Raw genomic sequence first — 14,315 nt, 5'->3', positions numbered from 1 at the left:
TCTCTTTAGTAAAAAACAAACAAAATGTCAATCCATTTTATGATATTTATGGTATCAGCTGCCTCCTGCACACTCCCTATTGGGGATCCAGGCCGTAACCCGGGCATGTGCCCTTGACCAGAATGGAACCTGGGAGCACCCTTCAGCCTGCAGGCCGACGCTCTGTCCACTGAGCCAAACCAGCTAGGGCATAACCTCTTTTTTTTTTTTAAAAAAAAAAAGTATTTTATTTTATTGATTTGAGAGAGAGAGGAAGGAGAGAGAGAGATAGAAACATCAATGATGAGAGAGAATCACTTACTGGATGAATAAGTGATAAATCACTTATTTATGGGGGGGAATACCAATATAAAATTTAAGGTAAGATTTACTAATGAAATCAGAAAGAACTTACTCAAAAACAGTGGTTCCACAACCCCACCTCCGCCTTTCATACTTGATCAAGAAATGAATGAGCCTGCCTCCTGAGAATGCTGCGTCACACAGACCAGAAGCCTGCTTGCATAACCGTGGAGACGCATTTCCTTCCCCCTTTTGGTAGCTTAGCTAAAAGCTGGCTCAAATTGATTGAGCCAATCTGCAGAAAGATAGCAAGGCTAACCATTTTTAGGGCTTTTGGTATACCAACATTGGCCATCAGTATGCAGACTCCCTAACATGGTCCCTGAGCCCCAGAATCGAACCTGGGACTCAGGGACCATGTTCTCATATTCTAGGGAAACTAGGTATTCTATCTCATCTTAGGTTAATCTATACCTGTGTCACAAAGTGGCAAGGTGGAGCCTACTCCCTCCCTTTCTCTGGGAGAGCCCTTTGTGTCTTTGCTGTCTCCTGGCTATGACAAACCCCCTCTGCCAGCACCTTTGCCATGACATGTGCAGGGCATCTGTGTCAAGCCATTTTTGTGGAGCAGTGAGCGTTTGAGAATTGTGCCCGTTTTATTATTTCTCTGCTTGAAAGTTTGTGTCCAATAAATTTGATGTCTGCATCATGTTGCACTAGTGACCCATAATCCCTTGTACAACACTGACAATACCCAGACACAAATTCGAAAATTACTCTGTAGTTGGTAGACATTGAGAAATAAGAAAAAGGAAGAGATAAGAGGAAGAATGTCAGGATATTACCTCTTGTGTGTCTGAGGCCACAGTAGGGTTGCAGCTCATTTGTAAACTTGTTGGAGGTTCATACAGAGATTTAAAAACAGAAGTTTAAGCTTTAGTTTATAAACAGAATTAAAAGTCATAACTCCTGTTTAACATTCAACTGTTAGTTTAACCTTCATCTCCCTCTCTCTCTCTCTCTCTTTTTTTTTTTGTTTTTTTTTTTTTTTTGTTGTCAAGCTTTCTTTTCATCGCTATCAATGTCTGAAGAAGTTACTTATGCAGATCTAAAATTCCAGGACTCCAGTGAGATGGAAAATATTCAAGAGTTTGACCAAGTTGGTGTGAAAGGTAAGATTCTGGGCTATGGATGTTTTATAAGATGGAAGAAGTATAGAAGGTGGTAGAAGTGTAAGGGCTTTACCAGGATGTGTTAGGGAAGAAAAAATATGCAAAATGAATAAATGAATGAATCAAATTAAGATGTATACCATTTCCAGGCCTTTTTGCTAATTTTGCTTCCCACAGCACCTCCTGCTCCTTCCCATGTGTGGCGTCGAATAGCCTTGGCTCTGATTCTTCTGTGCCTCCTGCTGCTGATTGGACTGGGAGTGTTAGGAAGCATATGTATGTATTACCCAACTTTTCTGTGTGTGTGTGTGTGTGTGTGTGTGTGTGTGTTTTAATCTTCACCCAAGGATGTGTTTATTGATTCTTAGAGAGAGGAAGAGAGAGAGAGAAAGAGAGAGAGAGAGAGAAACATCGATAGAAAGAGAAGCATTGATTGGTTACCTCTAGTACCTCCTCCAAAACCTTTTGGTGTATGGGACAATGCTTCAACCCAGTCACCTGGCCAGGGCGTCACCCACGTTTTGATTGAATGGAAAGACACTTAGAATTGCATGAATTTTACAAGGAAGTTCACTCTTTGAATTGAGGCTTTGGAATGATTATAAGTGATATGTGAACATAAAGGGGGCTTTATAACAGAGTCCTTACAGTATGGTACTTAGTATCTTTCCCTCACTCTTGTGAAATGAATGCTTCCCTAGACCTTCAATATTGTTAATACTATTTCAGCAAAAAGGAGGTGATGGATGTATTGAGGGATTAACATTTTTTATCATTTCTTTTTTTTTTAATATGGAGTTTACCTAACTTCGAAAATAGAAATGGAAAAATTGGAAAAGCTACAAAATTTCAAAGACAAACTTCAGAATAATGTTTCTCTACAACTAATATATAATATGGATAGTCTTGAGAAGATCAGAAACCTCTCTAGCACACTGCAAGAAATGGCCACCAAATTATGTTATGAGCTATGTAGAAAAGAGCCAGGTAATCCTATATTCCTGTCTAAGTTATTTATTATACAATGAACTAATCCTAGGAGTCACTTGATAATCAGTTTTTCCTTTGGAAGACATTACTTGGGGGAAGGAATTAAATCTGGTTGACAGAGTACTTAATATTTCTATTTAGTTAAAAAGAAAAACAGAAAGTAATAATAACATAGACCCCAAAATTACAGGGATGACAGTAACTTAATGAAACATTAAACAATATATAGTTTCTCTAATCTGACATTCATTAGGTTTTTCTTGGTAATGAATTGATAGAAGATTGGGAGAAAAGTATATCTCTTTATAGGTGACTTGGTTCCTAAATTTCAGCGAATTTTTAATAAGAGTCAAGAGAAAATAAAGTTAGGCCTTGCCCTTGTAACACTTTCTATAACTATTATAAATAAAACATGTTCTTTGTACCCTTGCAAAGTTTCCCAAATATTGAACAAGTCAGAGCTAAAAATGGTCTCTTTGAAGAAGGCAGGATTGATGTGGATTGATGTCGGTTTGTGGGCTTGATTCTCACTACCCAATGTTTCTTAGGATTAGCCTTTATTACCTTGTAGTAATATCAAAAATGACAAAGGGAGAAATAAATTAATTATTATCCAGGGCTCCTGAGGTAGGAAAATGTACTGGAAGATAAGTGTTTAATTTGAAATGTGTTGTTCAAATTATGTTTTAGACACATTGTGGTGGTATAGAGGGGCCTAGAACACAAGATTCATTTTCTTCATCTTTGATGTACAAAGAAAAAAGACAAGTAAATTTGGTTAATTTAACATAGAGGACAATGGGAATAATGAGAATAACGAAGATTATCAGACACATCAAATGGAACTACATTCTTTTTCCAGAGCACAAATGTAAACCTTGTCCAGAGAAATGGGAGTGGTATGAGGACAGCTGTTATAGAGAATTTAAAGAGTATGAGACATGGCAGAAGAGTGACTCCACATGTTCTGCTCACAATGCCAGCCTGGTGAAGATTAAGAACAAAAGTGTATTGGTAAGGTCCTATGGATCTCTGCTTGTGAGGAGGGAAATCATTTTTCCCAAGGTAGAATAAGTAGGCATGTTGGGAGTGAGGCATGTTGGGGAAGATCTGTATGAATCCAAACATGACTCTGGCTTATTCTAGTTGGAGTATGATGTGACTGAGACTTGGCACATTTATCTCAGGTAGCCAACGTAAAGCATATAAAACTTTAGCTGAGGACCCTAGCATCAGTGTATCTGAGAGGCTGGGCAAATGAATAGATATGGGGCACCCAGAATCAGGTCTGTAAGCATTTCCAAAGTTTAGGATCAACTTTTAGGACATGATTTATGAACATTTATCTAAAAACAGAAGATCTGGAAATTATTCCTGATGTTTACTAATTCCAAAAGATGTACAAAGGAGGAGATTCTTTATTTCCACCATTTTGTATTTTTTTTTAACTAAGAGAGAAAGTCAATATATACTAGAATAAGAAGATAGTTTGGATAAAATATGTATAAAAAAACAGAATTAAGATGGGATGGCAAAGGCAAGTGCCAAGCAAATATACTGCACAGAGTTCCTGGGTCCAAGAAAAAGTGAGTCCTCTGGAAGATTTGTTCATATATTTATTTTTTCAAATATCTAAATAGTATCTCCATATTTTACATATTACTCAACATTCTGGTCACTCAGATGGAAATCATGTATTTATTTTTCAAGGCAAAAATTCATTTCTCGACTCAAACATCTTTCTCCTTCTTCAAAAAAGAGAGGGAAATCAATCCATAGCTCTTCTTCATGTGTTTTTCCTCAAATGACCCATCCATAGTATTTATTAAAAAAATGTGACTTTGGCTACAAAACTCTGGACTGGTTTTAAGTTCTTTTCTATAACCACTCTCATCTGACTTTGCTACATTTTCCCTACTCTTTCTATTTCTATTTACATGTGTTTATAGCCACCTCTTTGCCACTAGTCTGAATATTTACTGCTCAATATTTGAATCATGAAGTTTGTGAACTTCATTAACTCTAAATTAAGGTTATGAATGGATTGGTAGGTCCTTCTTCGTGTGAGACATTTACTGATGTATAAGTGCTGGAAGAACTCTTATATTAGTAGTGAAAAACATTGCCTCAATTTTCTTTAATGACAATGAAAAATTGTAGTATAATGTTAAAAATGTTACCTTAAGACAGTTATTTGTAAGAAATTATGTTGTGAGGTAAAATACAGAAATGGAAGATAGTTATTTTAACAAACTATCTCATTTCTGTAGGAATTTATAAAGTCCAAGAAGTTAAAGTACTATTGGTTAGGATTATCTCCCAAAGATTACAAACCTGAAATAGACTTGGATGAAACAATTATCTCCTCTGACTGGTAAGTCTTTAGTCATGTTTAATGTTTCTGGTTGATTTGAATAAAGGAGTTTTCCTCAGGAGCATTGTAGGTTACAATTAAAACTGGCTTCAATTGAAATAGTATCCATAAAGAATTATTTTCCATAAGGCTTCCTCATACATCTAATAATGCAAGAAGTTGCCACAAATGTCTTCCCATTATCTTGACAAGTTACTAACAAATGTATGGTAGCCAAATAAGGGAGAATTTCTATGGATTGTGCTTTTATCTAAGAGAACTTTAAAAGCCAGCAAAATTCTTTTCTGTTCCTTTTTCCTTTTTTAAAAAATTTGTCCTGCCCCATCTTTTCGGTTTGTTTTCATTCTGTTTTGTTTTTACAAGGGACTTTATATAAAGAACTGAATTCCAATATTCAGGTGGGGTTTGTTTTTTTTGTTGAAGTTTTTGCCCTACTGAAGACGACCAGAAAATCCATTCGCCAGTCAAAAAAAAAAAAGAAGCCAACAAAATTCAATGGGCTCTAACATGTACTTAAAATGATGCTAAATGCTTAGATTCACAGTAAAGAAAAAGATTGATTCTGCCCTTAATTACTTAACCTTTAATTTTATGATTAGACTAGCTTTACAGATAAAAAGAATAGAAGTTGAAAATGCGTCATTCAGAATAACAAAAAATAAATTTTAGCTTTGAAATTTGTGTTATACACTGACTTTTTTTTAAAACGTTTTTTCTTTTTTTAAAAATATATTTTATTGATTTTTTACAGAGAGGAAGGGAGAGGGATAGAGAGTTAGAAACATCAATGAGAGAGAAACATTGATCAGCCGCCTCCTGCACACCCCTCACTGGGGATGTGCCTGAAACCAAGGTACAGGCCCTTGACCAGAATCGAACCTGGGGCCCTTCAGTCCACAGGCCTATGCTCCATCCACTGAGCCACACTGGTTAGGGCTACACTGACTTTTGAAATGACCACTTTGAATGGAAATTCTAGAGATAGACTAGAAGAGAATTTCTGGTAAAGAAAATAAAATGAACTTGAGCCTGGTATATTGCACATATGCTATATCTAAAATATTTCATTGTGTAATATATTTAAAATCTACACTAATAAAAGAGAAACATGGTAATTGGCTTACGACCGCTACCCTTCCCATTGGCTAATCAGGGCAATATGCAAATTAACTGCCAGCCAAGATGGCGGCCGGCAGCCAGGCAGCTTGAAACTAACATGAGGCTTGCTTGCTTCAGTGACGGAGGACTCCAACGTTCCCTGCCTGACTTGCCGGCCTCTGAGCTGGCAGTTTGAAACATAGTTACAAAAATAGAAGCTAAACAAAACCCCAGAAACCAGCTTTCAGCCTGCTGGGATCTCAGAGCTGGAGTTGATACAGAGTTTCGAGAACCGAAACAGACCAAATACCTGCTTTCAGGAGCGGAGGCCTAAGAGCTAGAGCCTCAGAGCTAAAGCTGGCCCAGAATAAAAAAAAAAAAAGAAAAAAAGGAGCAGTTGGGAGCTTCAGTCCCAGCCTGAAAACAACCCTCAGCCCCTCACCCAGACTGGCCAGGCACCCCAGTGGGGACCCCCACCCTGAAGGGTGTGTGACCAGCTGCAAGCAGCCATCATCCCCTCACCCAGGCTGGCCAGGCACCCGAGTGGGGACCCCCACCCTGATCCAGGTCACCCTTCAGGGCAAACCAGCCAGCCCCCACCCTTGTGCCAGGCCTCTATTCTATATAGTAAAAGGGTAATATGCCTCCCGGCCCCGGGATCAGCGTGACAGGGGGCAACGCCCAAATCTCCTGATCGCCCTTCGGCTCTGTGTGTGACAGGGGGTGGGGCCACAACCTCCCTATCCATCCTGCTCTGTGGGTGATAGAGGGCGGCTCCCCAACCCCCCCCCCCCCACGGGCCCTGCTCTGTGTGTGATGGGGTAGAGCCATAACCTCCCCATCGGCCCTGCCCTCAGTGTGACAGTGGCGGTGCCCCAACCCCCTGATCCTCCCTGCTCTGTGGGTGATAGAAGGTGGTGCCCCAACCCCCTGATCTGCCCTGCTCTGTGTGTGACAGGGGGTGGTGTGCCAACTCCCCTATCAGCCCTACTCTGTGAGTGACAGGGGGGAGCTCCCCAACCCCCTGATGGGCCCTGCTCTGTGCGTGACAGGGGGCAGTGCCCCAACCCCCTGATTGGCCCTGCTCTGTGCGTGACAGGGGGTGGCGCCACAACCTCCCCATTGACTCTGCCTTGAGTGTGACAGGGGGCGGTGCCCCAATCCCCCAATTGGCCCTACCCTGAGCGTGACTGAGGGTGGCATCGCAACTTCCCAATCCACCCTGCTCTGTGCATGACAGGGAACGGCACCCCAACTCCCCAATCGGCCTTGCTCTGAGCCCGACCAGGGGCTGCACCTAGGGATTGGGCCTGCCCTCCGCCACCCGGGAGCAGGCCTAAGCCAGCAGGTCGTTATCTCCCGAGGGGTCCCAGACTGCGAGAGGGCACAGGCCGGGCTGAGGGACCCCCTCTCCCTCCCGAGTGCACAAATTTTTGTGCACCAGGCCTCTAGTGTAATTATAAATGGATTCATACGTTGCCTTGTTCTGCTTGTAATGAGGATAAAAGTAAGACTTACATAAAAGTAATGTCAAAATTTTATTGGTAGTTTATAATCCCTTCAATTTCGGAAGTAGACAAAATTAGACTAAAGAACGAAATTGAGTCTTAACCTGTTGTATACTGTTGCAAGCCTGTGAATTTATACATACCTGTTTGTTGAGGACACATCAAGCAAACTCAGGGTGACTGTGTTGAGGTGTTTCCACACTGAATCTAAACTCTGAGATTCCTGCATACTCACTACTTTGAGCGAGACAGTAAATAGAAGCTTTGACTGCTTTTTGTTTTGGTTGTTTTTCCCTTCAGAAAAAAAAAATAGCAGGTGTAGGAATATAAGTGAAAAAGACAGGACAGCTCTAGCTTTGGCAGTTTGCAATGGCAGGACAGAATAGGGGATAAGATAAGTACAAACAGAGAGGAAAAGAATATATAGTTTAAAGATCTCATTTGGAGTGAAGGACTAGGGCTAAAGGTAGTGTATGTATCAGGGGAGAGTGTAAATGGGATCTTGCTTTGAAAAAGTAGAATTTCCATGTGTTTATTTGCAATTTTTGCTAATGGGAAGATAATCTATAATGGGCTGGAAACATAATAGATTATTTATAACTATAAAGAAATGATACTGAAATAAAAATTATATAATACTATATGTATATAAAACACATTATATTTGTATATAATATATAATTAAATATGTATGTATATATGATTCGCTTTTGGTTTTTATTCTTGATGTTATTTTGGAGTTTGTTTCTGGAAAGGGGTGTGATCAATGACATCTGTATTATTTTACCTCAAATAGGAATTTTTACTTTTGAATATTTAATTGAGGAATTTGTTTATTGATAAATGATCATTATTTATCAGCTCAAGTATTAATACTAAAGTTTTTTCAAAAGATAATATTTTCAATTTACAAGTTTGTCTTAATGCAGAATCCCTGACCAATAATCTTGTATTAGTGGCTGGTAATAATTCAGAACTTCAGAGTAAAAATCTCTAAAAAACAACTAGAAGGAGAGAAGGTGAACCTAATATATGGTGACAGGAGAAAATTTGACTTTGGGTGGTGGGCACATGGTACAATATACACATCTTATAACATAGAAACCCACACCTGAAATCTATGTTAATATGACAAATGTAACACCAATAAATTTAATTTTAAAAAAAAGAACACTTTTCAAAAATGGGGAAAAACTTAATAAAATGCGTTATACTGTCTTTATCATTAAAATAAATTTTAAAAAACTAGAGGGATATGTCACTTGGAGATAATGTTCGTATTAGGTTGATTATTGGTTTTGGTGATGAAAAACATTTGAGAAAGACAGTGTCAAAGATTTACTACTGAGCCAGTTAGACTAGAAAATCTAATGGAATTTCATTATTCTAAATCATGTTAGGTATTAGGGGAGGGAGATGCTATGTCTGAAAGAACAGCAAATATTCCAGATGTGAGAAAGAGAACAAGGCAGAGAAAAATGAGGCAGTCTTTGACATTGTATATATGTCAATAAAAATGAGTAACCTGAACACTCCTGATATTCCAAATAATAATTAAAACTTATCTTAGACAATGCAGAGCCTAGAAGCAATGATATACTGGAAAAGCAATTTTTGTGTGTACGAATATGTTTCAAATGTTTGAGTAGCCTAGTGTAATTCATTATTTTCTTTTTCAGGTTTACAAGAAACACAAGTGACTTACATGGTGTAATGTATTGTGGATATATACATAATCCATATGTTTACTATGATCTCTGCAGTAGGAAAAATTATGCTATATGTGAGAAGTTAGCTAATCCAGTGAAGATTGAGAGCATACTAATGAATGAAGAACCAGGTGAAAGAATGTAGTTAGTGTAATTAACTACACTAACAACTTTAAGGTACATGTATCTTGTGGACCACACACATGGAATAAAGATGTTGTGAAACTAAATGTCTGCCTCTATCCTAACAATTCGCATTTTCAAATGTCCACTTTCTCTTCATTTTCTAAGTGAAAGAAACCTTAAGTTATGCCTATGCCTATCAAACCATATCATTTAGATACTAAAGGATAATATTAAGCATCAATATAGTGTCTAAAATGAAAGTAATCTTTTTCTTGTTTTTCCAGAAACAAACAAGATAAATACTAACCTCATGGAGAATCAGAGAAAATTGAATCTAAGAATATATATGAGGATAATAAGTCATGCCCAATTGAGGTTTATTCTAGTAATACAGATTGATTTCCATTTTGGGGGAAAAAAAAGAGAGAGAGAGAGAGAAAATGGAATTGCTTGTCTTGCCCAGTGAGCATCAGCCAGGACTGATATCCATGAACTTAGAGAATTATTTGATCAACTATGAAACCTTACAAAACCTCATGACACCAGGGGACACACATTCTAACATTGAGGTAGGAGTGGACAATTGACCATGGAATCTTCTTGTCATATCACAAACTAAAGCAACATAAAGCTGCATGTAGATCAAGCAATGGAAAGGACTAAGGGCTGTTTAAAAGCACAGATGAAGAGCCAGCTCAGAGTTAGAACTTATGACAATACTAGAGGCCCGATGCTTAAATTCATGCATGAGGCTCAGCCCTCGCAGCCCTGCTTCATCAGGAAGTTCGTTTGTCTGTCTGGTCTAATTAGCATATTACACTTTTATTATTATAAACTAGTGGCCCAGTCCACGAAATTCGTGCACGGGGGAGGGGGTGTTCCTCAGCCTGGCCTGCACCCTCTACAATCTGAGACCCCTCGAAGGATCTCCTACTGCCGGTTTACAGGGATCGGCCTAAACCAGCAATCGGATATCCCTCTTGCAATCCGGGACTGCTGGCTCCTAACCGCTCACCTGCCTGCTTGCCTGCCTGATTGCCCCTAACCACTCTGCCTGCCAGCCTGCTCACCTCCAACTGCCCCCTGCTGCCAGCCTGCTTGCCCCCAAATGCCTCCCCCTCCAGCCTAATCACCCCCAACTGCCCCCCCCCCGCTGGCCTGCTCACCCCTACCTTCCCTCCTCACTGGCCTGTTTGCCTGCAACTGCCCTCTGCTGGCCTACTCACTCCAAACTTCCCCCCCTGCTGTCCTGATCACCTCTAACTGACCCCCACTGATCCTGCTTGCCCCCAACTGGCCCACCTGCTGGTCTGCTTACCTTCAATGGGCCCGCCCTCCACCAGCCTGATCACCCACAACTTCCCTCCCCTCTTGGCCTCTAACCATCTCTACCCCAGCCCTGCCACCATGGCTTTGTCCAGAAGAACTTCTGGAAGGTCTCCAAGAAGGTCTCCCAGTCTAATTAGCATATTACCCTTTCCTTACTTTAGATAGAGGCCTGGTGCACTGGTGGGGGCTGGCTGGTTTGCCCTGAAGGGTGTCCCAGATCAGGTTGGGGGTTCCTGTGGTGGTTTGCAGGCCAGCCATGCCCCCATGGGGTGAGAGTCCCCGCTGAGAGGGCATGGCCAGCCTGGGTGAGGGGCTGATGGCTGTTTTCAGGCTGGCCAAACCCCACAGTGGGGACCCTCACCCCATGAGGGTGTGACCAGCCTTGGTGTTGGGCTGAGGGCTGTCTGCAGGCTGGCTACACCACCTTCAGGATGGGGGGTCCCGCTGGGGTGCCTGGCCAACCTGAGTGAAGGGCTGATGGCTATTTGTCGGTTGGCCACGGCCCCTGGAAACCCAGGCTCCCAGACGTTCCTTGAGCGGAGGCCACAGCGGCTGGAAGCAGGTATCTGGGATTTATTTATCTTCTTTTTTTTTTATTTTGTTTTATTGCTTAAAGTATTACAAAGAGTATTACATATGTCTCCTTCTTTTTCCCCTCCTTGACATTCCCCCGGCCTCCCCTACCCCCAGTGGCTTATGTCCATTGGTTATGCTTATATGCATGCATACAAGTGCTGGAAATGCAGGACACCACCCACTGTCTTCACTAGCAGAGAAGTGCAAACAAGGATCCCAGAAGGCTGGTGACCCTTGTACCCACGGCAGGGCCTGAGTTATGCACAGATTGTCTAGTCCTGACAATGGGAGCTCAAGCTATTTCCTGATCAAATAGTCTCAGAGTAAATCCTTCTAGTATTTACTGACCTTTATGATAGCCTGTCTGCTACTGCTATTACCTGCCTGACTAAGGGCTTTATGTTTAACCAAAGCTGAGTAAAAGGCTGGCAAGGCCTAGGCACCAATGGAGGTCCTTCCCCTTGAGTTGGACTTGCCCGCCTGGCCCCCCAATATTTCCAAATTATCTCTTGTCTCTTCTCTTTCATTTGTGTGCATCTCCTCTTCCAGATCCTGAACCCTGAACAACCCGGGACGTCGGGGAGGGGGGGAAACAAACATACAACAGTGAAATATTTCTCCAAAGTTTCTATCTTTGTAGGGCTTTTATTTTTCCCCATTTTTATCCAGACATTATCCATCATTAATATAATAATTTCTGTTAAGAAGAGAGGAACAAAACATCAACTTCACTTCTGATTTCATTATCTGAATAGTCTAGAATTTCAATTTTTCCTTTTGTTTAATATTTATCTCTTTTGTCCATTTCTCACTTTTATAAATAGCGATGAAATGACTATGCAGTGCATAGACCTTTGTCTATCTCTGTGTCAAGTTCAAACAGTCAAACTACTGGCTCAAAGCTTCTTTAAGACCTCAAAGAAGCATTGAATAGATTTATCCTTGGAAGAAGAAGTTGAGTATCATATAACTTTAGAAAAATAGGTTAAAAGCTTTAGATAAGTCCATTTCATTTTTAAGAAATAAGTAAAGTAAGGCCTAGAGACTTCTCTACTTTCCTTAATATTAAAGAAAGCACTAAATCCCATGTTACCCACATATTTCCTGTCCCTATCTCTGCCTCCACTCCCAACCCTCAATCAGAATACAGTTTCTTCCTAGGTCAAAAGGAAAGCCTCACTGCATTTGTAATTAATCACAATGAATTATGAATATTTCTTAAGTGCGTCTTATCTGTTCTGTTTTTAAAACATGTTTCTGAAGTATGGTACCTATTTGCTTTGTTTAACAATGGACAGGTTACTTTGATTTTCTAAATTGTATAAGTCATCCCATTCAATTGAATGCCTTATTGATTGTAACGTGACTATCCCATTGATTGTTATCTTACTGGTTATCAAAGCACATTCTTTTGTACCTGAGAAACAGGACTGCACAATTATCCTAAATTGTTTTAGTGGCCACAGATAATTCGTCCCAGCTGACTCAGTGGTCCCAAGACCAGGACAGTGCAATTACTCTAAATTACGTCGATGGCTCTAGATAATGAGTTCCTGGCAACCCAGTGGTCTCAAGACCTGAGGGCTCTAGATAAGGTGTTTCTGTCAATTCAGTGACCCCCGAGACCCAAAACTGTAATTAACATGCTTAATTCTGCTTCTGTAAACTGCTTTTTTGCAAACCAGGTTCCCCATTCCAAACCTTGAGATGTAATCAATACCTTTGTGATCTTTGCCTATATAAGTCTGGCTTTGCCACCATTTTATCACTATGAGATTTGGGAATGGCCCCACATAGTCCTGGATTGCAATAAATGTGACTCTTTAATTCGACTTCTTGAGGCGTCCTTCTGTGATTCGCGGGGTACGTTACAACATTTCAAGAAAAAAAAATTTGTTTCAAGCTTTGTAGTAAAAGGTAATGTCTTTTTCCTTGTGTCGATTATCATGGCACAAACTTTCCTAAATTTATTTCTTATAGTTCCTTTTGTTTTTAATTCTGTGGGAGATGGTTCTGTCAACCTATTGCACAGTGCCCAATCTTTCTTGAAAGTCAACGCAGGTGTTTTTATTAATAAGAATATTTAACTATTGCTTTTCACTGAGCAGTACTGTGATTATTTATGAATGGGTTAAAAATTTATTTATTGACAGATACTGGTTGAACCAATGCATTGTATGGTTGTCACTACGCTAGATATTCAGGTCACAGTGAACATGCTCTTCACTGACTAATCTGGTGCTGGATCTCAAGCAAAGCACTTGGTCTCCTGTTTCAGCTCTGCACTATTTAAAATAGCTTCATATAAATACTTGCCCTACCTTCCTGCCAGAATTCAAGTAATTAGAATTCAGATCCTATCTTAATGGGTACACTCTAAAGAAAGAACTGCCACTTTCAAATATATCTCCCTTTGTTTCGGTGGCTGCTTTGTGTGTGTGTGTGTGTGTTGAGGTGAGGAGGGTGAATATCTAATTACCTTAATTCTTAGTAGCCTCCCAGTTTTTCTTCTCTTTCTCTTAGTACTACTTTTTCTTGATTTTCTATTGTTCATTAATATCCTGCTTTTAACTTCTCAGGACTCTTTTCAACCCAGAAAAATAGGAAGTAAAAAGGAAAGAAAAACATTTTGGTGAGTGTTATGGGTTGGCTCAACGAGATAGACCACCGACTCAGAATTTAAATTTGAGAGCCTTTATTAAGCTGGCCAGCTGACCACAGCACCTATCTTCCCCTCTGGGAGCTTCGGAGCATGTGGCAGAGATCAAGGGTGCAGTATGATCCTTTATAGCAAAACAGTGTTACCTTAGAAGTTCACAGAAAGTTCATAAGCACAAAGGGGGGGGGGTGGTAAACAGAGTCACACCTGGCTGGAGTGTATCATAACACATTGTTTTTCTAAGACAATCTAGCAATTTTTCTTCCATGGTTCCTAACCCTGACACAATCCTCCATACGTCAGTCCCCCCTCCCAGCACATTCAATTTCTCATGTCCCGTTTCCACCCCTTAGCACATTCTGTAACATTCTGTAACCCTTCCATGCCGCAGTCCCTCACCCTAGCACACTGAGCATTAACTCACCTGTGGTTTTCTAGAAATTCGTAGTGGGTTACACACAATTATAACGCTGTTCTCATGGGCACAATGTG

The 14,315-nt window shown here is 40.3% G+C and overlaps 1 protein-coding gene across 3 annotated transcripts in view; it reads left to right on the top strand.

Annotated features, from left to right (window-relative positions):
- The window catches only part of CLEC12A (C-type lectin domain family 12 member A), a 37,058-nt gene extending 26,935 nt beyond the window's left edge, over window positions 1-10,123 (top strand). The window contains exons 3-8 of one of the 3 annotated variants that reach the window (XM_036301674.1): window positions 1,344-1,454; window positions 1,632-1,730; window positions 2,253-2,441; window positions 3,307-3,458; window positions 4,715-4,818; window positions 9,104-10,123. In XM_036301674.1, the coding sequence (XP_036157567.1) occupies window positions 1,364-1,454; window positions 1,632-1,730; window positions 2,253-2,441; window positions 3,307-3,458; window positions 4,715-4,818; window positions 9,104-9,278 (810 nt within the window). In that variant the 5' untranslated portion in view covers window positions 1,344-1,363 and the 3' untranslated portion in view covers window positions 9,279-10,123. Of the gene's footprint in view, window positions 1-766; window positions 1,455-1,631; window positions 1,731-2,252; window positions 2,442-3,306; window positions 3,459-4,714; window positions 4,819-9,103 lie in introns of those variants that run through there. The other 2 variants (XM_036301675.1, XM_036301676.1) reach the window with 2 other exon arrangements.
- The last annotated feature ends 4,192 nt before the right edge of the window (window positions 10,124-14,315 follow it).

The sequence above is a fragment of the Myotis myotis genome, unplaced genomic scaffold (assembly GCF_014108235.1).
Source record: "Myotis myotis isolate mMyoMyo1 unplaced genomic scaffold, mMyoMyo1.p scaffold_m19_p_3, whole genome shotgun sequence".
Classification (NCBI taxonomy): domain Eukaryota; kingdom Metazoa; phylum Chordata; class Mammalia; order Chiroptera; family Vespertilionidae; genus Myotis; species Myotis myotis.
Note: the sequence above shows the minus strand (reverse complement) of the source record. Positions and strands in the feature narration are given on the sequence as shown.